At 38.1% G+C, this 19,179-nt stretch overlaps 1 protein-coding gene across 6 annotated transcripts in view; it reads left to right on the forward strand.

Annotated features, from left to right (window-relative positions):
* Positions 1 to 19,179, forward strand: part of TRAF3IP1 (TRAF3 interacting protein 1) — a 75,350-nt gene that overhangs the window by 19,623 nt on the left and 36,548 nt on the right. For 2 of the 6 annotated variants that reach the window (XM_074189829.1, XM_074189828.1), the window contains 4 exons: positions 6,627 to 6,702; positions 10,156 to 10,257; positions 13,960 to 14,061; positions 16,154 to 16,174. In XM_074189829.1, the coding sequence (XP_074045930.1) occupies positions 6,627 to 6,702; positions 10,156 to 10,257; positions 13,960 to 14,061; positions 16,154 to 16,174 (301 nt within the window). The remainder of the gene's footprint in view (positions 1 to 6,626; positions 6,703 to 10,155; positions 10,258 to 13,959; positions 14,062 to 16,153; positions 16,175 to 19,179) is intronic. The other 4 variants (XM_074189830.1, XM_074189831.1, XM_074189833.1 and 1 more) reach the window with 4 other exon arrangements.

Raw genomic sequence — 19,179 nt, forward strand, 5'->3', positions numbered from 1 at the left:
TGCCATACCATTTTCCTGTTTTCCCAGCAGTTTTTGTGAAAGAGTGAATTCTTATCCCAGAAGCTAGATTCTTTGGGTTTATCAAACAGCAGATTACTATCGTCCTTTATTTCTGTTTCTTTGAGACCTATTCTGTTCTTTGTACTTAATCTATCCCACCACTCTATTTCTTAGCCAGTTCCAAAAAATTTCAATGACTGCTGGTTTATAATTTAATTTTAGTTCTGGTAAAACTAGGCCACCTTTTTGACCTTTTGCTCCTCCATATGATTTTTGTAACTGTTTTTTCCTAGCTTTGTAGAATAGTTTTTTGAGCTCTGAGTAAGATTTAATTTAGGTAGAATTGTCATTTTTATTACATTAGCCCAGCATTCCCCTTAGCAATTGACATTATTTAGATCCAATTTTGTGTGGAAATGTTATGTAATTGATTTCATATAATTTCTGCGTTTGTCTTGGCAGGTAAACTCTCAAGTATTTTAATGTTGTCTACAGTTGCTTTAAATGCAATTTTTCTTTCTGTCTCTTGCTCTTGGGCTTTGTTGTTCATATATAGATGTGTTGCTGATTTCTATGGGTTTATTTTGTATCTTGCGACTTTGATAAAGTTGCTACATGTTTCAAGTAGCTTTTAGTTGATTTTCTAGGATTCTCTAAGAGTATCTGCAGAGATCAATGGTTTTGTTTCCTCATTGCCCATTCTAATTTCTTTCATTTCTTTTTTATTGCTAAAGCTAATATTTCTAATACAATATTGATAATGATAATGGACATCCTTGTTTGATTCCTGATCTTATTGGGAATGCTTTTGGCTTGTCCCTATTGCATATAAAGTTTGCTGATGGTTTTAGATAGTAAATGCCTATCATTTTAAGAAAACTCCATTTATTCCTCTGCTCTCTGCTATTTTTCATAGGAATGGGTGCTGTATTTTTGTCAAAAGCTTTTTCAGCATGTAATGAAATAATGATTTCTATTAGTTTTTTATTGATATGGTCAGTTTTGCTGATAGTTTTCCTGTCTGGCCTAAGGCACCACCTGTACCTATTTCAATCTTATCTTGGGTTTAGGCTGTGAGATGTTGGTCTCTGCCTAGTTTCTGCCATATTGTTTTACTTTTGATGAGTTACATTCCTTTTCCAGTTTGTCATTTTTATTTTTAAAGGAATAGTTTTTCTTTTTCATTTGGTCAATTTTACTTTTAAAGGTATTATTTTTTTCAGTGAATTTTTTATAATTCTCCTGTTTGCCACTCATTTCTTTTCTCCATTTTTCTTCTTTCCTCTCTTCTTTGGTTTTTAAAATCCTTTTTGAATTCTTTCAAGAGGTCTTTTTTCAATTTGAGGTTTTATGGTTAGTTCTTTTTTGGGGGTTTTTGTTCATTTTGATATTTGAGCTCAGTTTCTGGGGCAAAGGGGATATAGTGCCAAACTTTCTGTGTTGGGGCCAGGGGTCTAGTCCCTAGTTTTTCACTTGGGCATCTCAGGTGCTAGTGATTTGTTCCCTGGGTTGTCTGATCCAGTCCCTCCTGTTTCACTAGTGTTCCTGGACTTGTCCTTTGCTAGGGATGGGAGCCTCACTGCTGACCTGCTGAACCTCCCATTGGCTGCCCAAGTCTCTTGCCCGTGCTCAGTTAGATTCCCCTTTTACCACTTGAGACTGACCTTTTCTAAAGTTCCCTCCATGATATCTTGAATTGAGAACTTGTTTCACTCTGTATTTTTTTTTTTTTTTGAGTTCTTTGCATTAGGATCTGTTTAGAGGCTTCGTTAAAGTTGTTTCAGGAAAAGTTCCAGGAGCTTCCTAACTTTGCTAGCTCTACCATCTTGGAATTTGGCCTTAAACAAATTTTTTTGGGGGGTGGGGGGTTGCAAGGCAGTACGATTAAGTGATTTGCCCAGGGTCACATAGCTAGGTAATTATTAAGAGTATCTGAGGTTGGATTTGAACTCAGGTACTCCTGACTCTAGGACCAGTGCTCTATCCACTGCGCTACCTAACTGCCCCTCAAACAAAATTTTAAAATTTATTTATCATTTTATTTTGCCCTAGTTGCATGTATCTTGGCCTTGGAAAAAAAGATGAGCAATGTATATCCCTCTTTTCTTGACAGTGGTTGGGGAATCTGAGTACTGAACAATATTTGTCTGATGAGCACTGCTTCTAGTGTCAGACTCAGATAATATGATGGTTAGTTTGTTTAACTGTGTCTCGCCTTTTGTAGTTACATGCCTTAGGGAGAATGAAAATGAAAGTAATGCAAAACCAAAAATTACCTTTACAAATTTCAAGTTCAAGAACAAAAAGTAGAAAATACAAAGATGCTGAATGTGGTTGGTAAATATAACTAAAAATGAAATCGCTTTTTTCTTTCATTTAGCATTTTATTTTTCCCCAGTTACACATAAAGAAATTATGTCTTAAGAAACAGAGATCCCAAAGGTAAAGAAAAAAGACTGGAGCAGAATATTTTATGCTTGAAGTGTAGTGAAAAAAGCAGGGACTGAACATGTATGCACCATGCACTTTAACATCCAAAGTCTTAGAGAAGCTAAATGAGTTCCAGAAAGACATAGACAGCAAAACTCTATTAGTGGGTACCTCAACTTCCCTCTCTCAGAATTAGATAAATTTAGCCATAAACTAAACAAGGAGGTCATTAAGGAGATGAATAGAATATTAGAAAATGAGATATGAGAACGTTAGACATGAGATACTGGAAAAATTGAATGGGGATAGAAAGGAATATACCTTTTTCTCAAAGTACATGGCACATACACAAAAACTGACCATGAACTGAGGCATAAAAACCACAACCAAATGCAGAAACGCAGAAATATTGAATGCATCCTTTTCAGATCATGATGCAATAAAAATCACATGTAATAAAGGCCTATGGAAAGATAGACAAAAAACTAAGTAACCTAATTTTAAAGAATGAGTGGATCAAACAACAAATCATAGAAATAATAGTTTTGTCCAAGACAATGACATTAATAATATAACAAAACTTGTGAGACATAGTCAAAGCAGTTATTAGGAGAAATTTCATATCTCTAAATGCTTACATAATTGAAAATGGGAAGTCAATAAATTGGGCATGAAACTGAAAGAGCTAGAAATAAAAGCAAATTAAAAATCTGCAACTAAATACCAATTTAAAAATTCTGAAAAATCAAAGGAAAAACTAATAAAACTGAAAGAAAACAATTGAACTGATATATAAAACTAAGAGTTTTATAAAAAAATAAAATATATAAAGTTTTGGTTAATATGATTTAAAAAAAGAAAAGTGAAAACCAAATTATCAATATCAAAAATGAAAAGAATGAACTCAACACTAATGAGAAGGAAATTAATATTTCAGAGCTATTTTGCCCAATTGTATGTCAACACAGCTGACAATATAAGTGAAATGGATAAATATTTACAAAAATATTAACTGTGTAGAATAACAGAGGGAATAAAATATGCAAATAACCCCATTTCAGAAAAAGAAATTGAAGAAGAAATCTCCCAGAACAGATGAATTTACAAGTGGATTCTATTAAACATTTAAAAATTTCAATTTCAATTTAAAATTTATTTCAATTCTATATAAACTATTTGAAAAAATTAGGTGTTCTGACAAATCTCTTTTATGACACCAACATGATGCTGATACTTAAACTAGGAAGAGCCAAAACAGAAATAAAATGATAGACCAATCTCCCTAAAGAATATTGATGTAAAAATTTTAAATAAAATATAGCAGAGAGATTATGCAAGTTAATACTGGGATAATATACCATGTGATCAGATGTAGGTATGTAGGAATGGTTCAATATTAGGAAAACAATCTGAATAATTCATCATATAAATTACAAAATTAAGAGAAATTTTATTGCCTCAACAGATGCTAGAAAAACCTTTGGTAAAATACAGTACCCATTCCTATTAAAAACCAAAAAGAACATAGGAATAAATGGAGTTTTCCTTAAAATGAGCAGTATCTAATCTAAGATCATTGGCAAGCTTTATATTTAATGGGAATGCACTAGCAACACTTCTAATAAGATCAGGGGTAAGGCAAGGATACCTCTTGTCACTGCTATTATTTAATTTCTTTTAGAAATGTTAACTTTAGCAATAAAAAAAGAAAAAAGAAATTAAAGGATTTAGAATAGGCAAATGAGGGGGAAAAGTTCACTCTTTGAAAATGATAGTATACTTAGAGAACTCTAGAAAACTCAACTTAAAAAACTACTTGAAGCAATCAACAACTTTAACAAAGTAGCCAGATATAAAATAAACCCATAGAAAAAACAAATTATATCTATGAACAACAAAGGTAAAGAGCTACAGATAGAAAAATTCCATTTAAAGTAATTGTAGAAAACATAAAATACTTGGGAATCTACTCCCAAGACAAACCCAGAAACTATATGAACACAATTACAATACACTCTTCACACAAATTGATCTAATCAATTGAAAAGATGTTGATTGCTCATTACTAATGTAATAAAAATGACAATTATACCTAAATTAAATTAATTATTCAGGGCCATACCAATCAAACTAGCAAAAACTATTTTATACGACTAGAAAAAACAGTAACAGAATTCATCTGGAGCAACAAAAGGTGAAGAATATCACGGGTATTAATGAAAAAAAAATGCAAAGGAAGGTGGCCTGATTGTACCGATCTAAAACTATCTTATAAATCATCAGTCATCAAAACTGTCTGGTACTGGCTAAGAAATACAAGTGGATCAGGGGAATAGATTAAGTATAAAAGAAACAATCGTAAATGACTATATGTGTCATTTTTGACAAACCCAAAGGTTTTTTTATAAACCCAAAGATACTAGCTTCTGGGAAAAGAACTCACTATAGGACAAAAACTACTGGGGAAAACTGGAAAATAGTATGATAGAAACTAGGCTTAGACCTACATCTCATAACGTATATACCAAGATAAAGCGTGAAATAGGTACAGAATTTCGATATAAAGGATGATATTATAGGCCAGTTAGGATCTATGGAGAGGGCAGAAGTTTATGACTAAACAAGATAGAGAACATTATAAAATGAAAAATGGTTGATTTTGACTACATTAAATTAAAAGGTTTTGCACAAAATCAATGCAGCCAAAATTAGAAGGAATGCAGACAGCTGGGAAACAATTTTCTCAGCTAGTGTTTGTGATAAAGGATTCATTTCTTAAATACATAGAGAACTGAGTCAAATATATAAGAATTCAAGTCACTCTCCAATTGATAGTCAAAGGATATAAATGCAGTTTTCAGATGTTTTCAAATAATTATCAATTAGAGAAATGCAAATTAAAACAACTCTGAGGTACCACTTCATATCTATCAGATTGGCTAAGATGGCAAAAAAGGTAAATGACCAGAGTTGGAGAATGTAGAAAACTGGAATGCTAATACACTGTTGGTGGAGTTGTGAAATGATCCAATCATTCTGGAGAGCAATATGGAACTCTGCCTAAAGAGCAATCAAACTGTGCCTACCATTTGATCACAGCATTACAACTATAAGGTATGTATCCCCAAGAGATCAGAAGAAAGAAAGAGTAAAAAACTCATATGTACAAAAATATTTATAGCAACTCATTCTGTAGTGGCAAAGAATTAGAAATTGACGGGCTGCCTGTCAATTGGGGTATGATGGAAGAAGTTGTGGTATATGAATGGGATGGAATACTATTGTTCTGTAAGAAATCATGAAGGGTAGGACTTCAGACAGGTTTGGAAAGAGTCACCTGAACTGATGCTGAGTGAAGTGAGCAGAACCGAAAGAATATTATACATAGTAACAGCAACATTTTGAGATATCTATTACTGATGGACTCCGCTCCTCTCAGAAGTTCAGTGGTCAGACACAACCCTGAAGCACCTGGTATGGGAAATGCTATCCACATTCAGAGAAGGAACTGTTAAGTATGAATGCAGACCAAGCATCCTCTGTTCACTTTTTAAAACTATTATGTCTTTTCTTTCTTTCTCAAGTTCCACCCCCCCCATTCAAATTCCTCTTTTACATCAAGACTGAAAATATTTTAGACACGACTGTCCAAGTACAACTTCTACCAGATTGTTAGCTGCCATGGGGAGCAAGAGGGAAGAGATGTGGAATTCAAAAGCTTGTAAATGGATGAATATTGAAATCTATCTTTGCATGTGATTAAAATTTTTTTTTTAAGTGAAAAGTTATTTGCTTGGACTGTTGATTACATCTTTTTCTCCTTTTACCAAATGTAAAGTCAGCTGTACTCTTGTATGAAAAGATTTGAATCACAAAATTACATAATATAAAATACCAAGGCTATATACTCTTAATCTAAATAACCTAATTCATCTCCTAGCTAGAGGTTTTATGGTTTCACTGTCTTCTATGGCATTAAATTGCATAGAGACGTTTATATAACTTATTTATGTAAAACATCCAATTTAACCTACTTCCAATAGAAGAATAGACAGGCCAGTGGGACTGTTATGTCCCTTGCTGCTTATATGTTCCCAAAGACAAATGTGGCCAGCCATCATTGTTTTTAAAATCAGTTGCAAAATGAGTGTTTCTTTTTATTGTTTTCTAATATCTCCCTTTCTCTTTTCTTTAAGATTGAACTTGCCAATCGAGTATCTAAGTCATTGACAGCAAAAGGATCAAGATGGCGATCCAAAAATTCAGCAGAAGGTACTTTGGAAGCTCTAGTCTTTAAAAATGTCTGCAGTGTGCAGCATTTGGTGGGGGGTTCCATTCTTTTCTGAGGATTATCATAGGGTATGGTTATAATGAGAAAGGAGCTTTCTATCCTTGAGCAACAAGAATGTTGTTGGAGAGATCTCCAGAGGATGTTTTCTTGGTAGGAATCTATTCCAGTGTGGTGTGATGTGGGTGAGTCAAGGAATGAATGGCAACCTATGAAGGAAGTCTTCATTCAAGATACATATCTCTTACCAAACATAGATGCATATGTTTGCATGTTTACTTGAGCACCTGTTTTACTGGGCACGTGGATTTGGAAGTAAATGTCCTCCAAATGGACATTCATGGTGGTTTTTTGAGCAGTCTTTAAAGAGGCTTCAGGACACACTTGATTCCACTCCAGGATTGATCATCAAAGAATAACACTGATGTGATCTGGCTAAGTAGAGGTCTAATTATGATATATCCCAAACTAGAAACATTCTCTGAATGTATTATGGGAAATTTTCATTGGACATTTGCAAGTCAGAACGGGCTTCACGGAGTTTAGGGTCTTGTGTTCTAACTCGTGTTGGGCTATTTCATTGATGACCAAAGGTTTGGCTTCCCTCCTGCTTCTCAGAGAAGGTGATCTCCAAGTTTGTGTCTCCAAGCTCAGGGCCTCTCCTTTGCTTCCCGGAAAACTTCTCTTTTTATTGTCCTTTGCCTAAGGTTCTTCTCTTTAATGTGAAGGATAACAGACCAATTTTGAGGTTTTCAAAATAGTTGAGAATTCAGACTCACTACAGGTTTCTCATGTGTCTCTCTCCATATGCCATGTTTTAGAGGCTGCCAGCCATTCCCTCAGAGCTCACTACCTCATTCTTGTACATTCTTTTCCTTCCTGCACCAAACCAGCCTCCTCTGTGCTGCCTGTAGATGACGTCCCTCTGGGGTCTTTTCCCAGGCTGTCCCATGGGCCTGAATCCCCCACTTGCAAGTGACCTCTTTCTAGGAAGTTCTTGGGGATGTACTTGTGCATTTTGTATTTACTTTTCTATGTCCTTGTTATTCTCTCCCCATCCTCCTAGTGTGGACAGGGGTGCTTGTTTTGGTCTAGTTCTGCCTAGGTCCTGGTACATGGTAGGTGTGTTTGGTCTTATTATATTAGAGATGCCTATGTCAGGTAGAGTCCTTCTAAAATCAATTTTCCACTAACCTGAGCAGGGATGGGGCTTCCCTTCTCTTTGCTCTTCCCACAGGACAAGCTCAGGAATGATTTAGAATTCTACGACTCCCAATAAGAATAAGCTTTAAATTAACTTTAGTATTGGAATTGTATATCACTTGTAACTTGTACAGAAGGATGTTTTGTGTTTAGATGAAAATACCCATTTTGTCAGTGCCTCAGATGTGCCAATCATGTGGTCATGTTTTGGATGTGGAGCCCTTCCTGCCTTCACTTTAGAAATGGGATCTGTGAGCTGAAATGAGGAGTGAAGGGATTTGTCCAATATCTGGCCACCAGGACTTCAGTCGATAAACTCCTGATTCTCTGAATGGTGATTTACTGGGTACATATTTCTCCTTGACTGCAGTGTAGCGGGAGAACCAGCTCTAGCTCTTCATCCTTGCCAGACTTTGCTGGGTCTCTGGGAATTTCCGAGAGAGGGAGGGAATGGAATTGCAAGGACAGAAGAAAAGCTTGGAATCAGTCAAATAGCAAGCATTTCTTAGGCCCTTACTGATGATGAGGATGTTGGTGACACAAACACAATGCTCAGGGGACTTTGGAAGGGAAAAACACAGATTAATTTTTTTTCTGGAGAGACAATAAGTGGCTTGAGGACAGGTTGAAAAACTAAGGTCTGGGGAAGAATGAGGAAAATAGAGAAAGGAAAACAGCCCTAAGAGATGGCTGGGCTCAGGCTCCAGTGAGTGGGTCCAGCCTCAGGGAATTTAGGCCAAACTTTTCTAGTTTTTGTCCACTTCCTGTGAGGGGGAAGAGTCAGGGAAGAACAGGTAAAAGTGGGGGTCAGGTACCCTTTTTGGAAAACTGAGAGACAGGAAGTTGGAGGAGGGGTAGAGGATGAGCTGAGGTTGTTCTTACTTTGATGAATTTACATTTAACAATGAAGTTACATTGAACACCAGGAGGGAATCTATATCTGATTAGGGCCCATGCTACCCAGGGGTCCTCAGAAAACCTCAGACAGTCACAAATAACATTTTCTTAATGTTAAAAAAAATCAGACTGATATTTCTCCTTCAACATTACTATGTACTACAGCTGACCTGGGCTAGCCACTGGGCCTGTAAAGAAAAATGAGAAACCTTGGTCTTTGCCCTTGAGGAGCTTTTATCTTAAGGGAGCCAAGAAACAAATTCACAAAGATGAATCTTCGATGGACTAAATGCACACCAAGTTCATTGGGGAGGAAGGGATTTATTGGGGGACTCTGAGAGGGGTGGCAAAGGTGAGAGAACCAGGAGGAAGGATGCTGGGGGGCTGGGGCACAAGGGTCCTGGGACACATGACAACTGTTTCCTTCTGGGGCCATAGATGACCTGAACAGCCTTGGAAAGGCCCCAGTATCATTGCCTTGTCTTGAATTAATCTGGCCAGGGCAGCCCTCAGGGATGAGTCCCGCTCCTCACACACTCCAGTGGCTTCTCTACAGATGTGCAGTGCACCTGAGACTGCAGGACAGGATGTGGGAGAAGTCCTATGGAGTCTGAAGCATTTTGGGGACATTGTCTTGGCAGTGTGGGGAGTGGGCTACCTCTAGGAGCACTGGTATTACAGTTGTGTGTCTGTATATTGGATGTGTGCCTTGACTGGTATGAGAGCAGCCCAGGGTCATGGCTGGAGAATTGGTCCATGGTAGAAAGATGAGGTTTAACACCTGCCTCTGACTGCAGCTGATGAGTGACCCTGGTCCCCACCCTGCATTGCTAAAGGAAGGAATCCCCCAAGGAACTCACTCCTGAAGAGATCACAGGTCTTCTCTGAGAAAACAACTCAGGAAGAAAGGAATGCAGAACCACTGAAATTAGTCTTTCCCCTTGAAACCCTCCTTCCCTCCCCCCACACACTTTCTCTTTTATTTAGTGAAAGCCAAGGAGTCTACAGTGCTCTAGTGAGGGGCCAGCTGCATGGGTGATGGTGCAGCACAAAGCCATAGCTTGGCCTGGCAGAGGGCCCTAAGCAGGGGCACCTGGTGGGTGTTGTATGTCTGTCTGCTCATGGTCACAGTAGGGTTCGGCAATGCCTTCCTGGGGGATTGTCCATCCTACCAGCATAAGATTCCTCTTCTGCCCAGCATCACTTTTTAGTCAGCATCACTCACCAAATTGCCGGTTTTTTTTGTCTTTATTTAGATATTAGATGAGTAAGTCAGTCATTTGAAAAACTTAAGCCACATTTTAAATATTTTATGTATGTGAAATATTTTATGTCAGGAAGAAGGGAGGAGATTATTGTCTCATCTAAGACTATTTCAGACCCAACAATGACTGGGCTGATTAAAGAGCTGGAGCAGCAAACACCATCGCCCAAGATAGGTAAGGAGATTTCACCACTCAGCACAGACTTTAGCCCTTTTAGAATTTCCCTGGTCACAGTCATGCACTCTCTGTCTGGAGGCCATTGCTTCAGGAATTAAAAAATCATAGTGAATCTTTAAGGGCCTTCCTTCTTAAGTACCTGCTGCCTTGCAAGTGTGAGCCTTGCCAGCTTGTCCATTTGGTATCTGACCATCTTTGGAAGAGCAGGTGGGTCATGGGCACAACCAGAGAGCCCCCATACCTTGTCTCTAGTGGGACATTAAACAGGAAAGAGTTAAAAATGGGTGATGTTCACAGGTATGCTCGGGAAAAGTGACTTCAGTGACCCCAGGTAGGGCAGGACCTGGGACTCAGTGTATACAGGTGAGTGAGCAATGCCAAGGGAGATAGACAACTGGTGGGCTTTAGAAGTCAATCCCCGTGCTTCATTCTTTATTGATGACAAGATCTGTGACTCTGGAAACAGAAGCCTTGTCTCCCCTCTCCCTTCCCTGCTCCACATCAGTGAACCTGCTTCTTTTTCTTTGAGATTCCCCATGATTTGGAGCTTAGGATCCCTCCCAACAGCCCCATAACCTTTGGATAAGCTTGTCATGATATTGAATTTAAGACAATTGTATTATACATTTTACCCATCATTCCCAGAGTTTTTCTCTGGAGCCAAAAAGAACCAGGTTATTCCCTTTTCCACCCAACAGCTCTTCAAAGGCTTGGAGGAGCCTTTATGACTCCCTAGGTTGTTAGTACCTAAAATAAATGAGAAATTCCCCCATACACACCTTTGCTTTGCAGTTTAAAATAAAGTCTAGTGTTTTTGATGCTTCTGAGAAAAATTTCTCAACCCTTTCCTACTGATTTTCAGATCCTTACTTAAAAGGATCTCTGTTTGCCTGCCGGCTGCCTCCTGCACCATGGTTGGTAGAGCATGTATTCTTTCAAAGTTATTCTTTCAAAAGTTCTTTTATTTTAGTGGCATAACTGGTTCTGATACTTGTAATTCTTGTGAGTTAAACAACTACCCACAAACAAATGTGGCATTGTACAAAAAAACCCTCCTTTGGCTTTTGGGGTGATTTCTGTCCTTTGACGAGAATTTTTCTTGTGATGATAACCTCATCTTTGTTAGAAGGTTCAGGTTTCCCATTCCTGGGAACATCGAGACAAATTGTCAAACATTGTCTTGTATAATCAGCATTCAGAGACTGGCCACATTAAAGGGCTGGAGACAGAATACTTGTGTTTAAAACAGAAACAAGTTCATGATTCATACTTACAGGGAACTGAGCCTCACTTAGGACATATCTGAGCTGACCTCCAACCCAAGAAGTGAGCTGTGCCTGGGTGAGGCAGGCTGAAGTTGCTTTTGCATTTTTAAAAATATTTTTATAAATTTCACTAAATATTTCTCAATTATATATGAAAAAAATTTTAATATTCTTTATCAAAGAATTTTAAAATTCTCAACTCTGAGAAAATAAACAATATCTCTATTATATATTTGAAGTTGTGCAAAATATTTCCTTATTAGTCATGTTGCAAAAGAAAATGTGCATACACACACACACACACACACACACACACACACACACACACACACATTAGAATAAAGTTTAAAAAGTATTTTTCAACCAGGACTCAGACTTCATCAGTTCTCCTTTTGGAAATGGATAACTTAGATCCTTATCTTGATCAAAATGTCTAAGTCTTTCACAATTGAACATTGTTATGATATTACCATTATTGTGTACATTGTTCTCCTGTTCTTTTTTCTTTGCATCAATTCATATAGGTCTTCCCATATTTTTCTGATACCATACTTTTCATCATTTCTTATAGCACACTAGCAATGGATAGAGTGCTAAACCTGAAGTTAAGAAGACTAATCTCCCTTTAATTTAAATTTGGCCTCAGTCACTTACTATTTGACTCTGGGCAAGTCACTTCACCTATCTGCCTCAGTTTCTTCATCTGTAAATTGAACTAGGGAAGGAAATGACAAACCAGTCTAGTATCTCTGCCAAGAAAATCCTAAATTGGGGTCAGGAATAGTTAGACATGACTGAAATGACTGAACATTCCATCACAATCACATATCCCAGTTTTTTAGCCAATCCTCAACAGTTGAGGAATTTTCCAATTTCGGTTTCCAATTCTTTGCCATCACAAAAAAAAGAGTGATAAATATTTTTATACAACTCCATCCTTTTCTCTTTACTTTGATTTCTTTGGGATACAGATCTAAGGATGTTCTTTTGAATTCTTTTAACATTTTCAAATTGTTAGATTTTTCAATTGAATTTTTTCCTTCCAATCTCCAAACCATAAAAAGAAACCCTGCATCACATGAGCATGCTCCACATCAGTCACATTCCAAAATGCATTTCTCATCTTTGATGACCATGGGCAACATTCTCTTTTAACTGTCCTCTGGAATCACGGTTAATCTTCACTAAGTAAATAGTGATGATGAAGATAATGATGATTCAAGGAGAGCTTTGTAGACTTTTCAGAATTGTTCTTTTTAATAATATTTGTAGGACTGTATTGATTGTCCTTCTGTTTCTGCTCACTTCACTAAGATAATATATTAATCCAGATCTTTCCACATCTGAAACCATTCTTTTCCTCATTTCACCGAGCACAGTATACTTCATGATATTCTTGTGCTACAATTTGTCCCACCTTTCTCCAGGTGATAGGCAGTTTCCAGTTTTGGTTTGGTTTTTGCCACCACAAAAAGTGCTCTTTAAATATTTTGGTACATATAAGACCTTTTCCTTTTTATATGATAAATACTTTTGGGGTATAGTCCTGGCACTGGGTTCTGTTGGAACAGGAGAAGACCAAGATCTCTGATAGACCTTGAATATAGACTAGAATAAAAGGCAAGTACATCAAGGGTTTGTTTTTCCTGACAGTGAGTTTTCCAGTTAGGGGAAAAAAAAGTATTTCATCTTCCAATGAAAAAAGAAGTGAGAAAATAAAAGTGTATGGTCTAATTAATTCCTGCCCTATGCCTTAAAACTGTTCCCTAATAATTGCTTTCTTAACTGACTTGATAATTATGTTGATAGTGTTGTTTTAATTTGAAAAATAGCTCTTTGCTGTCACCAGTTTCTTTTAGGTAAATACTGTTTGTCATTAACTTTAAAACTTGCCTTTCTGATATTTGCAACATTTCACATATAACTCAGTTTTCTTGTTGCAAATTATTTCTTTGAAATATTTTAAACATTACATAAAAACTGCTTTCAGGAGGAAAAAATTATTAGGAACCTATGTCTCTGTCTTTACTTTGGAGTCTCTACAAGTTATTTATGAAACAGTGAGCTGTTTGCTGCCATGAGCCCATTCAATCTGCCTAGTACTAAGCTGTACCAGTTCTTCTCCTTACCTACCCTATCCACAGAGCTGCCTATTTACTCTCTGCCCTTCCCGCAAGGCTTCTTGGGGAGGAGAGAGGGAACAAATGGAGTTGGGGCTGGAGGGAGCCGCTTTTGACTGGTTAGCAGAGGCTAAGGTGGTGATGGGCCCCTCCATTGGTCATCAAGGAGCTCTCCATCACATCCAACCCTGTGCACATTTCTAAGCCATCTTTCCCTGCCACTTTGATAAAGGACTAGCCAAGACCAGAGCATTTGCATTGATTGAATCGCAGATTACAGCCTTAATTGCCTGTTCTAAACTATTTTATGTCAGGAAGAAAGGAAGCTAATAATAATTCAGCTAGTGTTTCAGAAGGCAGCCCAGCTAGTGTGTGGCATGAAAACTCTGAGCCCGAGCCGCCCACCAAGTCCAAAGGTAAGCATTCCACCAGACCACCTCTTTTCATGAATGACTAGAGGCGAGCGTCCTAACTTGGTCTCCAGGAGCCTCTTGCCATGGGAGGGGCCTCTTCTGAAGAGGTCCTCTCCTGATGCCAAACTTAGTGCTCTGGGGTGTGAGGATGAGGAAGCTCCTCCACAGAATGGGGAGTGACTCCTTTGTTCAAAGGCATTTCTGATCTGAGAGCATCCTCACCTCAAGGCCAGCTCTTGCCTGGCAGTGCCATCTCTTTAGATCTCCACACACAATGGTGCATGGCTCCTCTTTGGCAGTACTTTTTTTTCCCATTGTGGCCTTTGTTGCCTACTTCAAGACAAGAGCTACTCGACTAGATGGGGCTCATCTTTCAGCTCCTCACAGATTATTAACCAGAAGAGTTTTCTTCTCTATTGTAACTAGAACTCTGCTTGAGTATGTGAGAGCTAGGGTCTGAGCTGAGCTGATGTAAGAGAGCCCCAGCCTCACAGGAGGTTATCAGGATTTTGACTGTTCAAAATTGTAAATTCTCAAAAATTTTATTTTCAGATGATGCATTATTCCTTCATAATGGAGCTACATCCTCTCTCTTTAGATAATAGCTATGAATGAAAATGAACAGCCCCACAAATTTTCATCCACTGGAAAGAAGAAAAATGTCCATGGGATACAGTTTCAGATACCACTGGGGTGATTGTTAACGCTGGAACTGTTCACTAGAACTTTAGTTAATGTAAAGGTTACTCAGGGAAGGTTTCCCCCCATTTGCATCTGCCATCTGTTTTACCACTTACATGAGAGCATTGGATTCCATTACCAATGTATTGGGGGGGGGGGTGCAGATTATATGTGTCACTCAGTCCAAGGCAAGTAGGTTTGTCATTGTTGGAAACTCCTTGAGTCATGGCACCTATGGGACCCCTGGCCACTTAGGGTACAAAGTGTTCCTGCCTCCTTCCTGTTCATCTGTGGAAGCAAGTTCCAGCTGGGCTCCTACCTAGGGAGAAGAACTCCCCAAAAAGAAACCCTCCTCACCAGGATACACATTGCCTTTGGTTTTGTGGACATTTCTCATTTGTGAACTGAGGGCTGCTGGGCATATGTCAAGCTTCTGAAAGGAAACTTGGAAAGGGGGACTCCTCCTGGCCAGGCCTTGGGAACTTTGCCTGGCCCTTCTGTATATGGCAGCAATCAGCACTTGCTTGTCTCAGTCTGACCCCCTGACATGTATGTAGAAGCTCTTGGAACAAACGAGATCCTAATTCATTTAAAGTGTTACTAGATTCATAGAAGCTTTTTTGGTCCCTGGGTGTTTACTTAGCCATGGGGCAGGGAAGGAGTGGGGGGAAGCCTGCAGCAGTTTTTAAGGTTAAAAAGCCTATTGACAGAAGCTGGGAATGACTTTAAATAATTTGGAATGTTGTGAATAACAGTTGTGAATAACTAAGAAAGTGTCACTTGTAGAATAAGCATCTTGTATATGAAGGCGATAACAAGTTTACAAAAAGTCTCTTTTTCTGAACTTCATCCTCTCCTGTTATGCCAGCTCAGATAGGTGAAGTTTAAAAAGAATTTTGTTTTATCACTTAGTTTTAAAATGTTTACACAACTTGATTCTTTGGCTTCCAGAACTGGAGCAATTAACCCCCGAACGTCTTTGATATTAATTGTGATTTCTTGGCCTTGTCTAAGGAGGAAGCAAAAATAGATATTTTTCCTTTGAACATTGAAATAATAAAATAGGATAGAAATGGGATATAGGTAAGTAGTAGGTAGACAGACAGCCAGACAGACACATGTACACACACATGTGCACATGGATATGTATGGTTGAATTTTAAAACTCATAATGGCCAAAGTTTTAAAAATAGCAACATTTGAATTTGTAGTCTTGGAAGTGATTATCTTTAGATAACAGTTTGAAAATAATAAAGATGAGTCAAAAAGGTGAAGATGATTCTTTTAATGGCCAGTCCAACCATAACAAGAATTAGGAGGGTTTCTGAAAGTGGGCTGTTCTCAGATACTTCCTATGGACATTCAGGGTCACAAAAGCATTGAAATAATAAAAGTGAATATATTTTCTTTTTAGGTGACTCCACTAGTGATGCAGGTAAGACTTTTCTCATCCATATTAAGTGATGTAGAAGCAAACACATTTTACCATCCTCTGTATGCATGCTGCCCAAGTACGGCTTTAATAGGAATAGTGAGGTGATGAGCATTGCTTCAGAATCATCCACTGGAAGTAACTCAATTCTAGAATAATTAGAAAGATCTCCAGAGGCTGTGTAGTGCCACCCAGAATTGAACAGGAATTGCCTTGAGCATTTTCCAAAAGTTATTTACTAGAAAAAAGTGAGTCAAATTCTCCACCAACACTATTGTCCAAAAGACAAGGGTTCTGCCCTCTAATCTGTTTCCCAGCCCTAAGTCTTGTCTAGGATCAATCTTCCTTGCTGTCCTCCACTGGCCCAGCTGGTTACTGTCCTCTGGATGCTCTTCAGCTTTGCAATGTCATTCTCAAAATGTGCCAGAATCAATCCACTGGTCTGTAAGCATTTGTAAGTGCCTTCTCTGTGCCGGGGGTCCTTCTGGGAGCTAAGTGAAGGATGGATTGGAGATGTGACCTCAAATAGAGAGCTGTAGCAGTCAAACTGAAAACATTGTGGGGGAAATAGTCTGATTTGGGCACACACCTTGATTAATTCAGCAAAATTTCTTAGCCATGTATTAATGTACTGAATCTGTACATACCACAAAAATGAAAATGCCCACCCCTGAGGAACTTTCATTATATTGGGGGCTACAGCAAACTCATCAGTGCCTGCTAGGAGACTGGCAAATACCATTCATACCAACCACTGAAGAAATGAAGTCTGGGAGGAAACGTATGGGTTGGCTACCTGAAAGTGGGAGGAGGGTTGTCAGGTTTGACCCCTCAGAGCCCAAAGGGCAGCACCAGAAGTGGTAGGTGCCAGTTGGAAAGGAGTAAATGGAGAGTTGAGATCCCGTAAACTTGGGCTGTCCTCTTATTCCTCTTGTATTGCAAGTCTTTGCTCAAGTGGATAAAATGATTGCTCTCTGTAATTGCCTGTCAGTGTTGGGATATGATTGCTTCTGCCACTGACACCACTGCCAAGCATTTATCCATATTGTCCAGGTGGATGACAGTTGAATTATCTGCAAAAATCTTGGGAAAGCATGTTTGCAGTTTTTTCATGTCTGGTTTAAAGAAGACGGGATTAGTATGGCTCTTTCATAAATTGAAATTTGACAAATTTTATTGATATCTTTTGTTTTTAACTTCACCTTTACTTCCCCACCTTCAGTACATCCTTTCTCCTTTCCCCTTGTAGAAAAGAATGAAAGAGAAGGGGGGGGGGAACCTCTACACATCAAATAAGTCTGCCATAGTATAGCAAGCTCCAAACCCATAGGCCCCCCACATCTGAAGAAGAAAGGATGTTGTCTCATCCCTTCTTTGAAGCTAAGCTCAGCCATTCTAATAATTAAGGTTTTGTTTCTTTTTCTTTTACATTGTATTTGTTTGTGACATTGTAAATGCTTAGTGAGGGATTTTTCTTTTTGTTTTTACTTTGTTTTACAGCAATCCATAGAAGTTTTTTTTCCCATTGCTTTAAGGTTATCTTACTATTATAGCTCACTAATCCATCATATTCCTGTGCCCTAATTGGTTTCGCTATTTCCCATCCATTGGGCAGCTTCTATTTCTTTGCCATATGAAAAAATTATTTCTCTGAATATTTGACCTGCATGAGACCATCCTTGTGGTATATGGCATGTCTTGGTCTTGATGAAATCATGCTAGCTCATCAGAGTTAGTTATTCACTAACTGTCCCATTAATAAGTCTGTCTGGAATTGCACCAGAAATCAAAATTACAAGAGCTTCAAACACTGTCATATTCTTATTTCCTATTTTTTTTAAATTTGAACAGTCCTTGCCACTGCACAGATTTTCAGAGATAACTTCAAATGGCTTGTTAATCACATTGACCAGTTCTTCACCACATTAGGATGTGGTTCTGCAGGGCTCTGGTGACTTGACCTCAAGAGAAGTCAGTGAGACACTCTTAGTTTCTCCCTGTTTTATCTTGGTTTCTTCTTTCCTTCCTCATCCAGACATCATCCTCCTATGCAGAAAAAACTAAAATTAGTCAAATCATTTGTCCCCATCATCATTCATCTACTATAGAACAGACCTGAACCTTCATTGGTAACTTCAGAAATGCGCTTTCTGAAGACTTGGGGCACAGTTGTTAATAATTATAATATGCAAGTATTATTATTATTATGGTCCATTCTGAGAACTCCTAAGAACATCCTTCCATCATGGTAAATCAGTGCCTCTTCTGCAACCTGGATCTTGGAGAATTTCTTTGAGGTACTGAGGGTTAAGGAACCCTTATCCAAGCTCACAGTCAGAAAATGTCAAAGGTAGGATTTGAATCTCATTTCTTCATCTACAATCTCATTGCCCTCTCTTTATTAACATTATATAGGATCATCCCACTGTTTTGTAGTCATCCTTGGTTTGTTTAAAGATCAAAGTTACTTCATCCACATTAATCTCTTTAGACAGGTTCCTTCCCCCCTCCTTCATTTGTTAACTCAGTGGAATTGTTTCTGCTGTCATTTTCAGAATTTCCTTCTTTTTTTTTAAAGAAAAAATCAATTATTTATTTTTCCAACTTCATGCAAACTTAATTTTCAACAATCTTTTTTTTGGGTAAGGTTTTCAGTTCCACATTTTTCCCCCTCTTTCCTTTCCCTCCCATGACAGACAGATAGAAGTCTGATATAAGTTATATATGTCCATATTTCCAAATCAATCATGCTGTGAAAGAAGAATCAGAATTTTTAAAAAATGAGGGAAAAATCATAAAAGAAATTTCAAAAATTGAAAATAGTAAACCTTGGTCTATATTCAAACTCCACAGTTCCCTCTCTGGATGTGGATGACCTCCTCCATCACAAGTCCTTTACAATTTTCTTCTTTTCACTGGTGAACCAGTCCATCATGGTTGATCATCATACAGTGTTGCTGTTAATCTGTACAATGTTCTCTGCCTGTTCATAACCCTTAACCATTTAT

The sequence above is a fragment of the Macrotis lagotis genome, chromosome 5 (assembly GCF_037893015.1).
Source record: "Macrotis lagotis isolate mMagLag1 chromosome 5, bilby.v1.9.chrom.fasta, whole genome shotgun sequence".
NCBI classification, from domain to species: Eukaryota; Metazoa; Chordata; class Mammalia; order Peramelemorphia; family Peramelidae; genus Macrotis; species Macrotis lagotis.